Source organism: Euleptes europaea, chromosome 7, assembly GCF_029931775.1.
Source record: "Euleptes europaea isolate rEulEur1 chromosome 7, rEulEur1.hap1, whole genome shotgun sequence".
Classification (NCBI taxonomy): domain Eukaryota; kingdom Metazoa; phylum Chordata; class Lepidosauria; order Squamata; family Sphaerodactylidae; genus Euleptes; species Euleptes europaea.
In genome coordinates, this window is record NC_079318.1 from 41,598,370 (window position 1) to 41,619,171 (window position 20,802).

The 20,802-nt window shown below is 45.9% G+C and overlaps 1 protein-coding gene across 3 annotated transcripts in view; it reads right to left on the reverse strand.

Moving 5' to 3' along the window:
* LOC130480585 (uncharacterized) overlaps positions 1–19,742 on the reverse strand; it is a 61,707-nt gene extending 41,965 nt beyond the window's left edge. For all 3 annotated transcript variants that reach the window (XM_056853182.1, XM_056853181.1, XM_056853180.1), the window contains exons 1-3: positions 19,672–19,742; positions 4,392–4,470; positions 1,442–1,932 (exon numbers count right to left, since the gene is read on the reverse strand). In XM_056853182.1, the coding sequence (XP_056709160.1) occupies positions 1,442–1,932; positions 4,392–4,470; positions 19,672–19,740 (639 nt within the window). In that variant the 5' untranslated portion in view covers positions 19,741–19,742. The remainder of the gene's footprint in view (positions 1–1,441; positions 1,933–4,391; positions 4,471–19,671) is intronic.
* Positions 19,743–20,802: the final 1,060 nt, after the last annotated feature.

A 20,802-nucleotide genomic window follows, 5' to 3' on the forward strand; every position in this document is an offset into this window, starting at 1 on the left:
GCCTTTTGGGGACTCCGGCCTTTGGGGCTATTCTACACACACCCGGCGCAGGTCCAGAGCTCTGGCCACTCTCTTGGATCTGTTTATTCTGCACACCAGCACCATCCATCTTCACCACTGAAGAACAAGATCAAGCACTCCTCAGAGTCGCTGCCAAATTTCAGTGAAGCGACTCCTTGCTCCTCTCTTAACAGGAGCAACCAGATTTTTAAAAAGGAGGACAAAGCTCCTTTCACAGTTTCTATATAGTCGTATCTGCTGACACACTTCCTTGCTCTGGTACAACAAACTGACCCCCCCAAAAAATCACCTCTTCTGAAAGGTACATGACTTTTGTTCTCCAACTTATCTTCACCTCAAGTAACCAAAACGGTTTTTTCTCCCCACCATCTGCCTCTCATCCCAAAATGCAGCACCATTGGCTACTCTTGAAAAGGGGCCACGCCCATTGCCAGAGGCCAGCCGAAACTTCGGTCTTTCTGGGACACTGACACAAAGCCCTCATTAAAATGCATATGGCTGGCAGCAGGTCCTGGGTATAATTAGGACATTGCCCAGGCACAGAGATCAAGGGGCGCAAGAGAGCATTCACTGGAGATGGATCTGAGGCTTTGTACACAAGCCAAGCGGTTTCAGCCCAATTAAAAAAAAGAAAGAAAAGCGGGAAGAGAGCCAGATGCAATGAAACATGCACACTGAACCAAACCCGCCTGTGCGGTGGAGTGGCTGGCCTGGCATGACAAGCAGATGGCGCAGCCACCTCTTCCAACTCATTACAGCAAAACAATGCAACACCATCATGCCTAATACAGCCGGCGATGAAACGGCAGCGTCCTTAGCTTAAGAAATTAAGCGGTATGGAACATGCAGCATTCCCAGCACAAATGAGAGGGGAATATGGATGCCAATAATGAATTAACTAGAGCATGACTGGCATTTGCACAATCAGGAACAGAGAAGTTATTTCTTGGCAAGACAAAGTCTAAAATGGCATCAAGTCCAGGGCTAAGGTAAGTGGCATCAGGTCCTGAGTAGATAGAAAGAAGGCAGGAAAGACCATGAACAGAAACAAAGGCCAGCAAGTAGAGCCTCAAAGAGAGGGTCATATGTAGGGTTGCTATGGTAAAATCATAGAGTTCCCACTGAATCCTAGGGTGGCATGCCATTATTTCCAGGTTTGCCCCGGAAATGTCACACCGCCAACACGCTGATGCCTCCCTCAATCTCCTACTGAATGCAACGGCTCCTGAAATGTGACCTCTTCGGGTGTTTTTTTCTAGCAACGGCTTCTAGGACCAGCAAGCTCAGGGCAGCCAAATCAGTTCCAGCTGTGCCTCATTCCAACTTATCAGGCCAAGGTTGACGAGAGATTCTTGAAACATTTCCAAGATCAGCTTCAGTGCAGACAACAGACAACTAGCCATGAATGAAGCACCCTTACCTGCTGCATTTTTTCCAGGTCAAGGCTGGGCCTACTGACCTTGTCTCCATAGCCTTGCCGGTGTCGTTTACATGGCATCACCTGCTCAAAGCTGGCTCCCACACTCGTGAAGATTAAAGGCCGGGATGTTGGGGTTCGTACAAAAGGCTGGAGTCTCTTAGGAGGCGAGGCACTGAAGAGCACGGGGCTCGAGCTTGCATGGAAGCCATCCGCTGCTTCTACAACTGGTCGGAAGGACATGCCACACAGGTTCTTCACTTCCTCGTCACTAGAGGAAGTATTGTAGTTGTCACCACAGCAGGCGAGCCTGTTGACTTGCGACCATTTCAGTTTCTCAGCTGCAAACTCACGGCTGATTCGTTCCAGCTCCTCTTCGGAGCTGTGCCGATCGAGGCCTGCAGGAAAATGGGCCCGCATTTTGCAGCACTGGTTTTCTTGGTTCTGCAGTTGATTGTTTGCCAAGGGGGTCAAGCAGCAATTCCGTCTTCTCTCTGAGAAAACGTATAAGAAACGTGAAATCTGTCATCGTAACCAGGCTAGAGTGTTCCAGTTTCTCATCTGCATTCTTTCTGTCGCTTAGGTACTTCACAATAATTGCTCTCTGGACTTAGATATTTGTAGGGGTACCCTACAACTTATTTCTCTCATGACACTTAGGCAGCATGAATGCATTCTTGAAACTCACTCACACGTGTCCAGAGAACTGAAGGGCTGAGAAAGAAGCAGTGAAAACGTGAAGCAGGAAATAAGTTCAAAAGCCTCCAGATTTTCACATTACATTTTCAAATGTTCAAAACATGAATTAAGACTATTAAAACCTAAGCATGAGGAGTGGGTCATATGAAGATACCTGGATACAAAATCAGACCATTGTCCCATCTCGCTTAGGACCACCTACTCCAACCACCAATGACTTCCAAGGTCTCAGGTAAAAGCCTTTCCTGCCACCTGACATCCTTTAATTAAAGATGCCAGGGAACGAAGAGAAGGGGCTGAGCTTCAGGGGCTGAGCAGAAGATCCCAGGTTCAATCTTCAGCATCTCCTCTTAAAAGGCTCAGGTAGTAGGTGATGTGGAAAGACCTCTACCTGAAGCCCTGGAGAGCCACTGCCAGTCAGAGCCAGCAGAAATGACCATGAACGATCAATGGTCCTACTCAGTATAAGGCTTCTCCATGAGTACTTGAGATCTTCCACATGCACAGCTCTACCAGTGAGCCACAGCCCCTCCCACTAAAACTTTCACTTTATGCTGCATTCCACATACAATGCAACATGCATACAGGTGACCCCAAATACTCTATATTTCAGTTCTTTAGCTCAGGATCCTGCAACCCCCTTTAAAAGTAGAGCTGGCTGTTGACGTGGCCTTGAGCCTTTATGAGAAAGGTGGACTAGAAATGAAGAAGCGAAACAAAGGTTCACCGGGCAGCAGAGCATTTAACAGCTAAACAAGAAGATCAAGTTATTTCATGCCATATTTGCTGACAAGAGGCAGCTGGGAACAGCTCTCTTCTTCCTCCGACACAAGGCCTCTGTTCTTTCACCCCCAAGGTTGCCCAAGACTTTGGCAGTATTGGTAATGCAGCTTCCAAAGCTAGAATTATGCAAACTCTACATATTTGCAACATTTCCCAACTTTGCATAAATGCATGGTTACAGAAATGAAACTTTGTTAGAAGAAATTTGCATTAATTTTTTATACAGTGGCTCAAGTGAAAAACTTATGTTTTGTACCTACTCTGCATTTGAAATACAGAATACTACAGAGTCCCATCATGCGATCCTTGCTCCTGCACAGAGATGATCATGGTGCAGGAGACAAGTAACATTTCATAACACATAATGGAAACTTCAGTGCATGTATTTTAGACCCAGGTACGCAATAAGAAGCCCCTGCCAATACTGGTCACCCAACTCTTGGATCCGTGGCAGAAGATGAGCTAATTCCTTTGTGAATTTAACTTTAATAAATAATATGTTGCGTGCGTGTGTGTGTGTGTCGTCAAGTCACAGCTGTGGAGGGTGGAGTGTATGGTGATCCCGTAGGGTTTTCAAGGCAAGAGACGTTCGGAGGTGGTTTGCCACTGCCTGCCTCCACCTGGGCTGACAGAGTTCTGAGGGAACTGTGACGGGCCCAAGGTCACCCAGCAGGCTTCACGTGGAGGAGTGAGGAATCGAATCCGGTTGTCCAGATTCAAGTCTGCTGCTCTTAACCACCTACACCATGATGGCTCTCTATGTTGCATATTGTTCCCTATCTGGAAGGGAATCTCCAAGACGTTTGTGAAGCATCTAACAGGCAGAAGCTTCTAAATTATAAGAAACATAATATTGACCAATACCTGGAGATCCCCAGTGTGTTGGAGATCTCAACTGAAAGCGCTGCCTAGCCGTAAAACCAACTGTTGCCCTTGGGCCACCCAGCCACCATCTCTTAGGTGACAACTGCCTCAGAGATGGAAGAGTTACTCCTCTTCATCTTTACCCTTTTCGCGACCCTATGAATCAATGTCCTCCAAAATGTCCTATCTTTGACAGCCTTGTTCAGATCTTGCAAATTGAGGGCTGTGGCTTCCTTTATTGAGTCAATCCATCTTTTGTTGGGTCTTCCTCTTTTCCTGCTGACCTCAACTTTTCCTAGCATGACTGTCAAATGTATACCACTCTAAATTTCTTGGACCAAAAAGTGGAATATAGACAGATCAGCCACAGTTCTGGTCTGAGTTTCACAGCCTCAGAGCTGCTGAGGAAGCGAAGATGTGTCCGAGACATTTTGGAGGGGCCATCAGAGGGAAGAATTACACAAACATGGTGGAGTCACATATCTGGATAGGTGGCAACTGCACTTGGGGAACATGAACAACAGCATTCAGGATTAAGAATGAAAGTCAAGTCCCAAGGGCCTAGGCCCAGCCCCCATAGCCTTTCCAAATCATCATAATGGTTTACCTCTGTCAATCTGAGCAAGTTCCTGGTTCTCTCCCTCAGAATCATCACTGTCTTCCTCATCACTTGGGGGGTATGAAATCTGTAGGAAAGATTTTTAATTTTTAATTTTCATTTAATATGAAACCAGAACCCTCTCATCCCTACCATGCACGTCACATCTCCCTGCACAACCTTGTCTTTCCCAACCCCAACAAACCATCATACAGATCCACAAATCACACAGAGGATTCCAAATGAGTCCACTCGTATAATGCATACCTAAAGCACTCCTGATGGGATATCCACTCGAATTGTTGTTTAGGAAATTTCTATGCCACCACACCAGAGAACCTGCTCAATGCAGCTGTCAAGCAGGTGTCCCAGACATCTTTCCTTGAAGACCTCCAAAACCTCCACAGAAGAGAAATCTATGTCCTTCATAACTGGCTCATGATGCTGGGGCGTTTTCCTAAATATTTAACCTATTTATTTCTTCAACCCTCAGATGAGAAAGAAATTGCTCCTTTGATTCTCCTCCCACTCAATCCAAATATCCCCCAAATTCACCATATGCTCAGTTTCCTTTGAGTTAAAAACTGTTCTTGCAGCCTTCTTATTTGCCTTACAAACCTTCTGTCGTTTTGTAGCTCTCCTCAAAATCTATTCCAGTTTGTGGTGCCCCAAACCCAATATATAGACAAAGTCTTGGCAGTACAGAGTAAACCAGTTCTCACTTCTTAGAAATCTCACTACCTTTGCAAACAGTGAAAGCTCCAGATTTGTGGGTGGGTTAGGGTTGCCAGGTCCCTACTCACCACCAGCAGGAGCTTCTTGCAGGCAGGGATGGGAGGGGGTGATCCGCGCGCACAGCACAATGACGTAACTTCCAAGTTTGCCCCGGAAGTACTGGCATTGTGTGGGATGCTCTAGCATTGTCCTTCAAAAACTCTATGGAAACTATAGAGTTTTGTGGGGAGAATGCTAAAGTGTCCCCATTGTGAAGCCTGCATGCCCCAATGGCACCCTGCATGCCCCAATGGCTCTCCCCCACTCTTCAGCAGGCCTGCTCCTGCCCGCCAACCAGGTTACTAGCTGGGAGGAATCCCTTGGTAACCTTTCCACCCAAACCACAGGTAAAGGCACCTTCTAACCTCCCTCACACACACGAGGCAGGAGCTCTTGCCAATGAAAGAGAAAGAGGGAAAAAGAAACCCAACCTAAAAGTGAGGGGAAACCAAAGAGGTTGAGCTAAATGCTATCTAATGTAACAACAAATATATAAACTTTTATTGTATAACATGCACAATTGTATTTAAAAAACGCAGGGCCTAAAATGTAGGCTTCTTAAAAAGCACAAAGAATAAATAGTTAAAAATATTACAAACACGTACACAGTTGATGCTACTACTACATGGGCTGGTCCACCTCCTTACCCCTTGTAATGCCAACTCCAGTGTGCTTATGCTATGACCCAACCCTTACTACAATACAAATTCAGTATCATACTTGTTTGACAGGAAATTGTTCGTATGCCTTGTTCATAATTTCAAATCTCACCTTCCAAGACATAAAACGATAAGAGCAGCCCTGTTGGATAAGTGATCTATCCAGTCCAGCATCCTGTCTCACGCAGTGGCCAACCAGAGGGCTAACCAACATCATACAGGGCAAGGCCTCCTCCTGATATTGGGCCCTGGCATTTAGAAGTTTACTGCCTCTGAATGTGGAGGTTTCCTTTAGTCACCATGGCTAGCAGCCAGCGATGGATCTCTCCTCCAACCACAAGACTCATCAGCCTCCCAAACGCACAGATCTATTGCCATAAAAGCTACATTTTTTGTGCTGATTTAAATTCGAGGGGAGAGTTCTTCCCTTTTTTCTTCCCCCACCCTTGAGCTTAAAGAAACCGGGAGGGCTTTCACATACACCCCTCCCATAGCTCCATGGAGTCTCCTCCCACCCCCACAAGGTGGGGTTTTTTTGCAGTTAAATACACATCTGAAGATCCAATACAGATCCCTAGTGTTACGAGGCTCAGCCCCAAGCAATGCCCATGAAGTTTTCTTGCAATCCATTTATAAATTTATTAGACACGGGTCAGCAGAGCAGCTAAGGAGCAGAGAAAGTTTGGCAGTATCACTTGCCCAAGACTCAGAAAGCAGAAGAAAAAGACGAACAAGATTCACTATTGTTTTTTAATACCAAAAACCATGGGAATGTTTTTAACCCTTTCTGAGTAGCATTTTACTGTTAACCATTCCAGAAGAGAGACAATAAGTTAAAAGGGGGGGGGGGGACAGGACAGTGAATACTTGGAAGTGTGCAGAGCAAAAGATTGCATTCCTTGCAGCGCTGCAGCCTTTCCAAAGTTGCCTACTTCTGTATTAGCTCATCCTTTCCACCTCTCAGCCATTTCCTCTGGGAGAAGCAAGACAGCACAATAGTCCTTACTGCTAGAAAGTATTCCCGGCAGTCTGGATTTTTGTGTGCCAGTATCAAGTCAACAAACCTTCACTGTGTTACTTATGAAGAAATCCAGGGCCTTTGCTCTGTTCTCAGAGAGCCTCTGCTGTCTTCCTTTTCCATATTCACCCCATTCCACAGAGGAGAACACTGATTGAATCATTTTTTAGGACGTTTGAACATTAAAAATATTCTGACCTTTTAAAAAGAAGTCTTTGAATCATTTTTTAGGATGCTTGAACATTAAAAATATTCTGATCTTTTAAAATGAAGTCTTTGTACCTTCCCGGTACTTGCCAAGGCTATTGTCCTGCAGAAGTGAAGACACCAAAACTCTGTTTCCCCTAGTGGGCCAAACAGCACCCACCCACAGGACCGTTTCAGGTCTGGCAAATGGTACAGAGGGAAGGCTGAAGCCCCTTCTACACATGAGCCAAAGCTGCAATCCAAGCCGAGCATCACATGATTGGGAACTGAGAGCTCACATGGAACAACTACACAGGAGACTGAGAGGGGATCCCATACCCAAGCAATATACTCAGAAACACATAGATCTCAGAAACCCAAAGTATTCAGGGAACCTACCCTGAAGGAACAACAATGAGAAAAAGAAACACCAACTAGAGGTGAGTCTCAGAGTGCACGAAGTCTAGACCTAGGGTTGCCAGGTCCCTGTTTGCCACCAGCGGGAGGTTTTTGGGGCACAGCCTGAGGAGGGTGGGGTTTGAGGAGGGGAGGGACTTCAATGCCATATAGTCCAATTGCCAAAGTGGCCATTTTCTCCAGGTGAACTGATCTCTATCGGCTGGAAATCAGTTGTAATAGCAGGCGATCTCCAGCTAGTACCTGGAGATTGGCAACCCTATCTAGACCCCAAAGAACAGACCATGTTACTTCGGCCAACTGTCCTAGAGATCATGGATGAACTACCCACAGACAATTTACAAATGTTGCCTGAGCCACTGAACCGTTTCTGTTTTGAATTGTATATTTGACTGGTTGTTACCCGCTCTCCACGTGGTCTGCCTGCCTATACGTATTATCTGACAACTCCTCGTCTTTGTAGAGCTTTTTGCTTGGCTAGATTGAATGCTAACCCTTCTATGGTAATGCAGGGCAGAATTCTGAATATACCATACTCAGACAGGATCTGCCCTTGCTCTTCTGGCTCTATTGACTCATTAGCCCATGCCCTTTTGGAAGGCCGCTTTTACGAGGAACTTCGATTGAACTATATTTCCCCTTTTAACATACAAATCCAATGCCTCTGTGACTGACATAATGCCTTTTTTACTAAGCGATAGGGACCCCAAGGCTACATTGTCAGTGGCAAGATTTCTTTCAGTCCTTATATCCCTTCAACACTAGATATATGCTGCTCAAGATCAATTGATCAAGGAGCTTCTAAGGGATAAAAGGTAAAAGGAAAGGTTGTTACCCCGCTAAGAGCCTCGCTGTGGTGAGGGGCAGGATATAAATCTAAAATATAAATAAATATAAATAAGTAAACAGATCAACCCCCTTATAAATGTCTAGCTTTGCCTTGTAATCCATTGTTTGATGTTAAAACAGTCTATGTAGAAGCAAAGGTCAAAGGATACAAGACTGGAAACTTACACTAAGTTCTTGTTATGTGAGGCACTGAAATGAAGTAAAATGCTCAGATGGGGTTTATAAGGAAGCCAGGGTAAGCAACTCAATATGAGAGACCAGAACAACGCAGTTACGCAAAGGGAAGAGTTGTCCAAGTTAATACAATTCACTTGGAAATTATGAAATGAATAAACGAGACACACCCAATCAAAGCGGGGGACCCATCTGAAATGCATGAAGCACTGATCACACAACAGCGAAGACTCACAGAATGTACTTGGCACAAGGCTACATGGAAGGGTTTGCACATTTTTCACAGATGATGACAAAACTTTCATAAAAACAATTGCAAAAGGCAAAAATGCAAAAGGTGCATGAAGAGTCCTGAATGCAATTTAATAATAGGATGACCCCGACATGATCTGCGGCAAAGCACTTCCTCAGGGGATCAATCTTTACCGCCAACAACACTTCAGAATAGGTGCAGCCTATTTTACAGTTTGGTAAAACTTTCAGGAAGAGAATACCTGTTGATCTATTTAAAAAAAAGATGATGGAGAGGCAAGTTTGTAAAGTTTCCAAGGACGTCTACAGTGAAGCTGCACTACCTCCAGCAGGCACTGCAAAAGCTGTTAGACCAAAGGTCTTTTTACAGGCAGCCGAAAGATGCTTGCAGTTTAAATCTGTATTCTAAGCACTTCTTGCTACGCTCATGGTCATGCGAGGAAAAGGGGAACGTTAGCCTCTGTTCCCATATTGTAACAGGCCATTTTTGCATGGTCAGTTTTGATGCTCTCTCAAAGCTCTTTTTTAAAACGCGACTTACAAAAGAAGGATAACATTACCACAATTTTCAGCTCTTATTAGTAGTTTCAGTTAGTATGCTACACTAAAGGCATTAACAGCGATATGTGTGAAGTCATCAGGTTGATGGCATGAACACGTGGAACCTCCAAAGCCTTTAAAAAACAAACATGCTTTCTTATACCTGTCCCTCTTTCTTCCTTCTGAACTGAAGAATCCCAATTATCGTTGTTTCTGTTCTTATGGGGAGTTCTTCTTTCCATGACTCATTGCATGGACAGAACTAAAAACACATCTCAAATTAAACTTTAACTGATGACAGAATAAATCTGTTTTTGTCTCCTTCCCAGAAGAATGAACGAACAAATGCAACATGCCTGTGTTCGCCAGACACGAATGATGTTAAAAAGCGGCATCCGAGTAGCCAATCTGGACGTCAAAAGCTGTTTCTTAACCATGTAGGTAGCATTTTTGATGCCAAAAGCAGACAAGACTAAACATGTGGCAGCAGCCACCATAGCTCTGGTTTGTATTTGATTTTTAAAGCAGCGCGTGACATTATTATGCAATATGGGGTAGACTACAGCTGGTTGGTACAGTCTTGGCTGACAGACTCCTGTGGAGAGCTACACCAAGGGTTGGCATTTTAAATTAGACATCAGAATATTTGTATTAAGTAATCCCAGGCAACTATGTGGCATGTACGTTTTGAGACAGTGAGATGACTTAAAATGAAAACCCACAAAACATACAGTCCACTCCCCACCATGTTCATAGCTCATCTCTGCCCACATCCTGAATTCTCAAATATCATCTTCACATTAATTGCTGGTTTGAGAGCCTCCTCTCAACAGCATGTGAGTGACCACTGTTACAATTCTGCAATAGATGGACTTTGATCAGAGACAGCAGAAGCGTCATGTATTCCCCAGAGGGAGGGAAAACCACCTTCATCAGTAGGGTTGCCAGGTTGCCACCGTCGGGAGCTTTTTGGGGCAGAGCCTGAGAAGGACAGGGTTTAGGGAGGGACTTCAATGCCATAGAGTCCAATTGCCATAGCGGCCATTTTCTCCAGGTGAACTGATCTCTATCTGCTGGAGATCCGTTGTAATAGCAGATCTCCAGCTAGTACCTGGAGGTTAGCAACCCTATTCATCAGCAGGATCAAGGAAACCCACTGGGACCAGGGAAACTCCCCTGTTGGCTGCCCCATGTAAGGGTTGGGAGATGGAAAAAAGAAATGCCTAGGGTTGCCAGCTCTTGGAAGGCACAGTTGGGCCCGTGCATCCCTGGAAAGCACCAACTATGTATTTGCTGCAAAGCGGAGAGAAACGGAGCAGGAAGCAGCAAGCCAGTATCAATGATAAACTCCACTTGTTGACCACACTTATGATTAGGCCAACTGATGACTTCAGGTGAGACTGAAAGGTGGCTAACTGACCTGCCAGCAGCTCTGGGAAGGCCCCTTGCTGTGCCTTAGGGATCTGAGCCTTCAGTACGTTTTACATGTTGATTTTAATGTTGCTACCCGCCCTGGGCCTGGCCTTGGCGGGCTAGAAACCGAAATAAATAAAGCCATTGCCAGAATAAGAACAGACATGTTGTGCATTGAAGACAGAGCACTCCGCCTTGCCTTTCGAAAGGAACCTCCAGCCATGTGTCTTGGTAAAGTCAAGCCTGGCAGTATGACATTACATGCCCCAGAAGTAAGGTCTTTACCCAACACAGTCTTAAACAGTTCCAGCTGTCATTCTGTTTGTCCTGGTAGCTTGTAGTTCTGTGAAAGGAGCTAGCAACGTTCTTAGGGATGCTCAAAAACTTGCCAGCTCGACTCACTGTCTGTTCACCAGTCACAAACAGGGAGACAGTTTTTCATCAATCAGTGGGGCTGTCTGTGAACAGTTTGGGCCCGCACTGCAGGTTATTTTTCATATACTCAATCAGCAATATTTCATGCAGGCAAGTCCTCAAACAGTCTGATAGGCACCCTACTTTCTCCATTCACCCACAGACCTTTTGCACACCGCTTGGCAACCAAGCATCTTAATAGTGAGAACAGTCAGTCAGCAAGCTATTGTGAAGACTATTTTTTAAAGCCTTACTTTTGGGTGTTCGCAGAAGTGTTACTAGCACTATTTCATTTTTGCACAGCCTTGCAGGAGACACAGTTCCATCCCCACATTATTCAACGACCTGTCCCAACCATCAGCGACTCTAGGGAGAATCATCTTGCTAACTACACAGATCCAAAAGCCTCCACAAGACAAGGAAATGAAACTCCACCACCGCTGCTACAGCACAGCTGGCAGACAGGCAAACAGATCAGAGGTTCCACTCGTGGGTGGCCATGGGTGTCCAACACAGAATGTTAGCTGTGAATGTTGTGATATTCCTAAATATCCTAGAGAATTCTCAGCACCCTTACAATTCCTAGGATCCCCCCGGGAGAAACCACAGTAATTAAACTTACAGGAAGCCAAGATCTCTGTAGCAGCTTCATTAAGGCGCCGCACCGCACTCCCAGTTTGAGTGGTAAAGGCCCCTTGTGATGTGGCACTTCCAGGTGTAAACCAGAAGTGACGCGATTACATCAGTGCACACGCACAATCATACCTCACCACTGCCCAAAAAACCTGGTAAGCCTATATATAAAATATACACATGCATACACAGACTAGGGTTGCCAGCTCCAAGTTAGGAAATAGCTGGAGATTTTGGGGGGTGGAGTCTGAGAAGGGCAGGGTTTGGAGAGGGGAGGGACTTCAAGGCCATGGAGTCCAATTGTCGAAGCAGCCACTTTCTCCAGGGGAACGGATTTCTATTGCCTGGAAATCAGTTGCAATAGCAGGAGATCTCTGGCCACCACCCTGAGGTTGGTAACCCTCATACAGACACATACACACATAAATATTAACCCTTCATACAGAAGCATCCAAACCTTAGTATCCAAACCCTCCAGACATGCCTGGATGCATTTCTGCATTTACTAGGGGTGAGGATGGGAAGCAAAGAGATGCAACATGGCCACTTCTGGGTGCCTGGAACTTTGCATCCATGTGCTGGACCAAGAATACATTGCGACAGTTTGCCAGATTCCAAGCAATGCTGGCTCAATCTCAGCAGGAAGGCGAAGCTGCGTTTATTTACAGAGTAAACTTCTGCTGTAGCTAGAAGGCTAGGATGTTTCCTGCACCAACATCTCATTTTTAGCCTGCTCAAAGCGGAAAAATTCTCCAAGTTCGTTCCAGCATTTAGTTTCCCCACCAGAGCACAATGGTAACACCTAGAAATACACTTTTTTCTTGTCACCCAAGAACGGCTGAATGTTGCCTCTCCTATCTAATCAATTGTGCAAGCTTAGGAGAGGAGTAGAAAACTTTCTCCCCGGCATTAAGCACACAACGTTGTTCCCTTGGGAAATTCAAGTACAGCTTTTCAAAAGAAGCTACCAAGCGCTACTAAACTGAGGGCTGAGCTGCGTGTCCGGACCCTGAGGTTTCACAATGCCCAGGGAGCCCCAAGATGACGTACCAGGCCCAAGTGAGTCCATCATCAACCAATGATCATTGGATAAGGGAAAGAAAGGGATGGTAGTCAGAAACGTCTTGTTCAGGAGACAGTTTTGATCTATGGTCTGTCAGCTGCCACCCAACACCACATGCATAGGGTTGCCAACCTCCAGGTGGTGACTGGAGATTTCTGGCTGCCAACCTCCAAGTGGTGGCTGGAGATTTCCTGATATCACAACTTCTCTCCAGGCAACAGAGATCAGTTTCTGTGGTTGACAGGCCCCTCTTCACCACCAGCAGGTGGTTTTAGGGGCAGAGCCTGAGGAAGGTGGGGTTTAGGGAGGGACTTCAATGTCATAGAGTCCAATTGCCAAAGCGGCCATTTTCTCCAGGAGAACTGATCTCTATCGGCTGGAGATCAGTTGTAATAGCAGGAGATCTCTTGATAGTACCTGGAGGTTGGCCACCCTACCAGTTCCCTTGGAGAAAATGGCCACTTCGGCAATTGGACTGTATGGCATTGAAGTCCCTCTCCTTTCCAAACCCAGCTCTCCTCAGACTCCACCCCCAAAATCTCCAGTTATTTCCCAACCTGGCGCTGGTAACCCTACACATACACTTATTATAACAGCAAGCACAAGACTGAGGGACTTAGGCTGTCCAATATGTAGGTGGGAAATGGCTGCCTGAAGTGGAAAGAACAAACATAAAAGGCACAAGCAATAGAGACATTAGATTCCAGAAGTCAAAAGCAAAGGTCTCAGAGACAATTAAGACGGCTAACAGGTTCAAAGAAACAGATTGTGAAAGAATCTTTATTATGTTCAAACCCATAATGTTTATAGCTGGAGGTGTGGAACATGAGATTCCGCACTTCCTTTCCAACAGGCAGGCTAGACTTCCAATACAGCAACTGTGCCTAGCAACCAGGAAGACACTGGGAATACAGAAACCCAGCTGGTTGCAAGTGGCATAAATCTCAAAACATCTCCTCTCTTTCTAGCATGTAGATATTTGGGTGTTGACTAAAAGGAAATGGAGTAGGAGTTTAGAAACACAAGGGGCAAAGGGAAGAAAAGGAAGTTGCCTGCTCAAGCTAGCTTAATTTTTAAGCATTTCATGTAGATATCTAACGTCACCACATTTCCAAGTGCATGGAATCCTTTTTAAAAGACAATATTCTGCTTTGTATTACCTGTAGCCACAAATAAGGAGGTATTGTAGTGACTCCAGGACTCTCTTGTACTTCAGTGAGACGCCAGGAGAGGGGATTAGACTGTCACGAAGGGAAGATCTGTCCATTTAGCTCTTGTTTCTTAGGTCGTTTATGCATGGGAGTTCTACCTGGGGTTCGATGCTCACTCATCCCACACTTTTCTGTTGTGAATGCTAAAAATGCTATGAACCAGCACAATCGCCAGCTCAAGCCTGGAAACATGAGTCCCCGCCCCTAGAAAACACTGCTTAGTAATTGGCTGTAGTGCTCACTGTGAGAAAAACGTCCAATTCCCCTCTTTCCCCCCCTCCCCAGAGAAACCCAAGTGCTGTGTTAAAAAGCATTTCACAAAAAGGAGCTCTTTTAAAGGAATGAAAAAGGGGGGGAGAGAAGAACCCAAGCATCATTTTAAAACCCATTTTTGTGACAAATTTACTCAGAAAGAATTCCGGCTAGGAGTCAAAAAATCAGGAAGCATTTGAGTCCCCACCCCTTTAAACGCTGCTCTGTAATTGGCTATAATGCTTACTGTAAAAAAAGTAACACCTCCCCCCCAGCTCCCGTCCCACGCTTTGGCTTATGCATGGAGAGGAGGACAATTTGACCTGGGGCCAGAAAACTCATGCATAATTCCAAGGAATGACTGAGTCAGTCCGGGGGCGAACATGAGTCCAAGTACCCATGCATAAAGGACCTCAATCACACGGTTATCTCCCCAAATGCACCACTTTTCTTATCCCTCCATTGCTTGACCAGTAATTCAGTGTCAACAGATCCCTCCTCCCATGCCTTACAAAAGGCCCAGCTCTGACAAGGCTCCTTGGTCAATGTCTGCCACCATCACCTGTATTGGTAGGATTATTAGAATACTGCTTGTGCAGTGAAGAGGATACGGATATACACCATATACCTGTGAGGTGGCACAATCTATATATAACTAATCATGTAAATGCAACGCCCAACAAGAGTCAGATTCTTCAAGCAATTTACCCTGGGAAGGGGGGCTTAAACTTTCCCCCTATCATGCCATCTCCTGGCCTGAGATGATCCGGGGAGATGCTATTTGCTCTCCTGGGGGGAAACTTGCATGTAATCATCAGTAAATGTAATCTTCCTCATCAAGGCAAATAATAGCTCCCTGGAGCCATTTCAGGTATGGAAAACTATATGGTAGAGGAAGGCATAAACCCCTTTTCCACACATGCTTCAGTCCAGATCCAATTTAGGCAGATACCTGCCCAGGAATTAAGCTCCAAGCATGAGACTCCCAGACCAGACACATACTTTGCAATAAGTGAATTGCAAGTGAATTGCAACAAGTGAACTGATCATAAGCTAGGTTACCCTGCCAGCTATTAGCATATACCCAAGACTCTTCATGTACAAGAGTGCAAGAGAGAAGGCCCTGTGCTCATAACTAAACCCTAGCTGTATTGGGGTTAAAAAGAAAACCACAAGGCGCTCTTAAAGAAAGGCTAAGTCTCTCATATTTATTGGTCTCAAGGCACAGCGTAAAATATCAGCAATTGCACAGACAGAATTCATCCCCCTCCCCTGAGTTACGCACTCGCTTTTCTCCAGAGAGAAGCATCCATTCTACAGCTTAATCTGCTCAATAAATATTTGTGCTAAGCAGAAATCCCTTGGCAAGTGGCCAGTTCTGATGGTTTTCAATGACTTTCCAGCGTTTCCTAGGCCACAAAGTTAGGGATTCAGAGTCTACAAGAACTAGGCATAAGACATGCAACTGATATAGGTTCTTCTACCTCCGTCTTCATAAGGAAAGGCAGAGAAAGCATCTGCCAATGCTATTCACAGGAGATGCTGGGTTAGTTGAAGGAAAGCTCCCTGTGCTGGAAAACAAGGTTCCTGGGAATCACCTCTACTCGCCTAGGTATAAGCAAGGAAGCTGGAGACACTGTAATTTCTATCCTGATGCCTCAGTCCATAGAGGGTTCAACAGAGATTCACTTGGGAATTCACCCTTCCATGCATCAGTAACTGGCACTATTGGTGATACAGTGCTGGCAGGAACGGTAGCATCTACAGAAGTCCTGCTTTAATTTGCAATACCCAAGTGGATTTGTTACCTTCAGCTGACCACCAAATGAGATGATCAAGGGTCATCTAGCAACAAAGCACAGATTTTGAGTCAAACAAAGAACAGCTGATAAATAATGGAATGGGATGTCACAGATCACTAGCTTCTGGAGCTGGAGAACAGAGTCATGCCCACAACATCTTAGCTCCCAGGCAAGATTAAATCCTGGTTAACATGGAAACCCTTTGCAGGAAGCCAATATTATAGCTGCACCAGAATACCACTGCTCCCAATGTAGCTAAGCAAAACAGTCACTTAAAAGTAGGGTTGCCAGCTAAGGGGTGGAAGGCAAGGTTTGGGGAGGGGAGGAACTTCAATGAGGTATAATGCCACAGAGTCCACCTTCCAAAGCAGCCATTTTCTGCAGGTGAACTGATCTGTGTTGTTGGGAGATCAGTTGTAATAGCAGGAGATCTCCAGCCACCATCTGGCAACCCTACTTGCTGGAGCATGTGAACACCTCCCAAGATAGAAGCAAATGTGTCAAGACCTCTTAAGAGAATTATCTGAAGGGATGGGGAAGAAGATGACAGAACTGAGAGAAAGCATTGAGAGGAAGAATCAGGGTGGCCAGCATTCAGAAGTAATACTGAGCAGGTTCAAATGTACATAATGGATGTGGCAACAGGTAACTGCCTTCAATGCCATGCAATGGAGTATTGCAATCCTAGAACTGATCAACAAAAGCAGGCACTGGGAGTTAAGAGGAAGGAAGCCATCTTCTGGAAAGAGCTGAACTCATGTGCCCATTAAGAGTAAAAGGAAAAGTGAGAAAAACAGCATCACCAGGAAAGCAGATGGAAATAAAATTATGTTGGGCAAGAATTATCTCCTGAATGAGTAGTCTAGCTGGAGTTCAGCAGAAGATTTAGCTACAGAACCACCCCAAAATATCAGTTATAAACAATACCCCCATGCATTCTGTTCAACCTTGCAAGTCATGTAATTCATCAGACATTATGATGCAATAAGTGTTTTGAGACTAGGAAAGCCAGACATGGAGTTGTCTAGGTGAGTCAGCAAGAATATCCAAACTAGGATACTAACCTTGAAAAGGCTGCTATCCCAGGTCATGCTCAGTGTATTCGGAGCAACTATAAACATTAAATACCACTTCTGGGTATAGAGAGATCTATAACCTTGAGACATTAACAGCATACCAGAAAAGCAGGTGCTCATTTGGATTAGGCCTACTATGGTCAGGAGCTATACAAAGAATGGAAGTAATAGAATAGACTGAATTAATGCCATAATTGCCCTATGCTAATAAAGGATGTCTATGCCCATGGCGGGGCACTAATAGGACCTGCATCTTGCAAAACCCCTACAAGGAGTGCAACAGCATATGAGCACATTATACAGCCTCTCAGGAGTCTTCTCTGTGGATAGGCGCCAGCATTATTGGGAGGGGGGGAGTAGCCAAGGAAGAGAGATGCAGCTCCTGTCGCAGGGATGTCCCAAATCCAGTGCTTTGTTTTAAAAAGAGCAAATAACATTTTTTTCTTCACACAGCGCATAGTTAAATTGTGGATGTGGTGATGGCTGCCAACTTGGAAGGTTTTAAGAGGGGGGAGTGGACATGTTCATGGAAGAGAGGGCAATTCATGGATACTAGTCATGATGCATACCTATTCTCTCCAGGACCTTGGTCTGATCCAGCATGGCCTTTCTTATGTTCATTCTTCCATGTAATGGAAGACTGTTATTTGCTCCTTTTAAAACATGTAATGGAAGACCATCAAAATGGCACTCTACCTGGAAACACAGTGGGGGGGCGGGGCAAGGGTTAGCAAGTTTTCCCAATTGCATCCTATTTACTTTGCAAGCCACTGAGACCCGAGCCTGCTGCCATCTGCATTACCACACCCTTCACACTGCTTCCTGGGGGCTGGGATTTTTTTTTTAGAACAGCTGGCATGCGGGGGCCTGATTCACACTGAGACCATTGTGCAAGGGAGAGGATGATGTCCCCCACACCCTGCTGTTTTCCTTGAAATGCCCCTGCAGAGCAGCTACTTATCCCACTGGGGAAAGATACAGGCCTTGATGCGAAGTGCAATGCTCAAGGGCAACTAACCAGAGAGTCTTAAGTGTGTCAACCATTACGCTAAAGTGCCCACAGGTATCATTAACAGCTGCTAAACTGGAGTCAAATTCTGCCCAAAGATCTCACAATCTGATCTTGCACCAAAGTTCTCAAAACTGTGCTTATTAGAAATTTCAAGGCTGCAGGCTTTTATACAGTAAGTGAAGGAAGCTGGTATACATACAAATGAGCTAGCTATTCCACCAATGGATATGCAGAGAGAAATTTGGTCATACAAATGCATGGGGTTTTTCTTTAACCAAGAGGTGAACTGGAGCACAGAAGAATCAGGGCAACTTTAAACCATCAGTCTCTCAAGAATTAGCACAAGCTCTTTTAAGAGAAGATCAAAAGAGAAGATGACATGCAAACATAAAAATCCTGCCTATTACTTTTTTTCTACCCTTCCTTCCTCCTCATCCACTCCGAATGGCCTGATAAAGCAATATCTGATCGAAAGAAGTTAAGTCAATTTTGCAACATCTTCCCCCTGGCCCTTCTATCTACAGCTTTGAGCAGAAACACTTCTGCCGATTAGACGAACACTTCATGCAAGCATCTGATGAAGTGAGCAGTGACTCACGAAAGCTTAGGCAGGAAGAAATTTTTTGTTGGTCTTCACGCCACAAAAAAACGTCTCCACCAATGATCGCCACTGCTCAGTAGAATAACACATTTTCAAGCTTTCACATGGATTCCTCAATTTCTGAGAGTACGCTGAACTCACAAATGTGTCAAACGGGGCTATGACCAACGCACTATTCTGTGGTTCATCTTCCCACCCCATTTTTACATTGGGGGGGGGGTGCTGCCCATTTGTGCTGTGCAGCATCTGGAGCCCCTTGCCTTTTGTTTAAGAGCTTTAAATGTAACTAACAAAATCCAGATGGCAACAAGTAAACCTCTGAATGAATTACACACCAGATTTCAGATCCAGCTTTAAGTTTCACAGCAGTTAAGACATACAACCTGACCCATAAGTGCACCCTCAAAAACCAGCCCCACCGAGCTCAATAGGGCCTACGAGGGCATGAGACCGGAAGCATGCGGTGCAATCCCAAATATTCTTACTTGGAAGCAAATCCCACTCCAAAGACACTTCTAAGCAAAGAGCCATGGCTACAGCTTTTGGACTGCTGAATAGTTACTAGCAGTTCGTGCTAGGCACGGTTTAAGCCAGCTTCTCAGTAAATTCTTTTCACACGCACCCCCATCCAAAGATCTCCAAAATCAATCTCCAAAATAATAATAAAAAATAGAGTTCGTCGTTTGATGCACCAATTCGTAGTTAAACATGCTGTGAGGACTGGGCTGCCCAAACAGAACCAGGCCTTCACCAACAAAGGGCAACCTGGTAGTCAATCAAGGAAAACAGGCCTGATCGGAATACAGACCGGCTCAAACTCCACTCGCACAACGAACAGGATGCAAGTGGAAAGTGACTAGCCACCCCCCCCCCCAACTGGAAACTCACCGCAAGGATTGCAGTGCCAAAGGACTGTGCGGGGAGGTGGGGGGGCTTCCCTTACCTTCAGCTTGAAAGGCTGGATCTCACTCAAACTCTGGCGCCTGAGCTTCTTGGTGAGGATCTTGAGCATGGTACAAACCCAGGGAGCCCGGAAAGAGCGCAGCCCCCGCTCGCATCCACAACAGCCGCGGCTGCCACGCTCGGAGGCGCTCAGGAGCGCTTGCATCCAGCCACTGTTAGGGGCCCGTCCAACTTCCAGCTGGAGGGAGCCAAGCGGCGCAGAGAAGCCCGATCCTCCTCCTCCGTCGCGCCTTGCAATATGCCTTATTATTAATTATTATTATTAATTATTATTATTCCTTTTTTAAAACATTTAAGTAGAGCGCAAGCATTGGCTTTTATCAAGCTGCAGAGGGGAGCAGCGGGCTCTCTCCTGCAAGGGGGGCGGTGGACAGCAGGCACTTGCGGCGAGGAGAGTTTAGGGGGAGGCGGGGAAGCTCTCCAAGCGGAGGGGGGCCCCGGGCGCTGCTCCTCCGCAGGCTCCCCCTTTTATGCCACCCCTGCCCCGCTCCTCCCCTCCCCTCGCACGCGCTCTCTCCCTCCGCCTGCCCTTCCCGCAGCCAACCGAGCCAGGCAGCCGAGACGCCCATTGGCCGGCCAAGGAGGACCGGCTCGGTGCCAGGAGGCAGGGCTTTCCAGTTAAAGGGAAACCGAAAGGGGGAGCGGGGGACTCCCCGGCCCTCCTCCTCCTCCCCCCCCCACCCGAAAAGGTGGTGGAGCTGGGAAAGGGCAGCTCCCACCCGCTGCAGCTCCTTGACATGCGCTCTTGGGCTGCGTCGACTGCTATTCGCACAGCCCAAATAATGCACTTTCAGTGCGCTTCGAAGGTGGGTTTGACAGTGCGAACTGGCAAAATCCAACTTGCAAACGATCGTTAAGGTGCGTTGAAAGTGGATTAGTAGAAAAGGGCAAGAGTCCAGTAGCACCTTAAAGACTAACAGGAATATTTTCTGGTAGGGTATGAGCTTTTGGGAGCCGTGCAGTAGTAGAAAAGGGCAAAAGTCCAGTAGCACCTTAAAGTTTAACAAGAATATTTTCTGGTAGGGTATGAGCCTTCGTGAGCCACAGCTCACTTCTTCAGATACAGCTTAGAATGTGAATCCATCTAGCTTTAAGTAGAGGAGAGTGAATT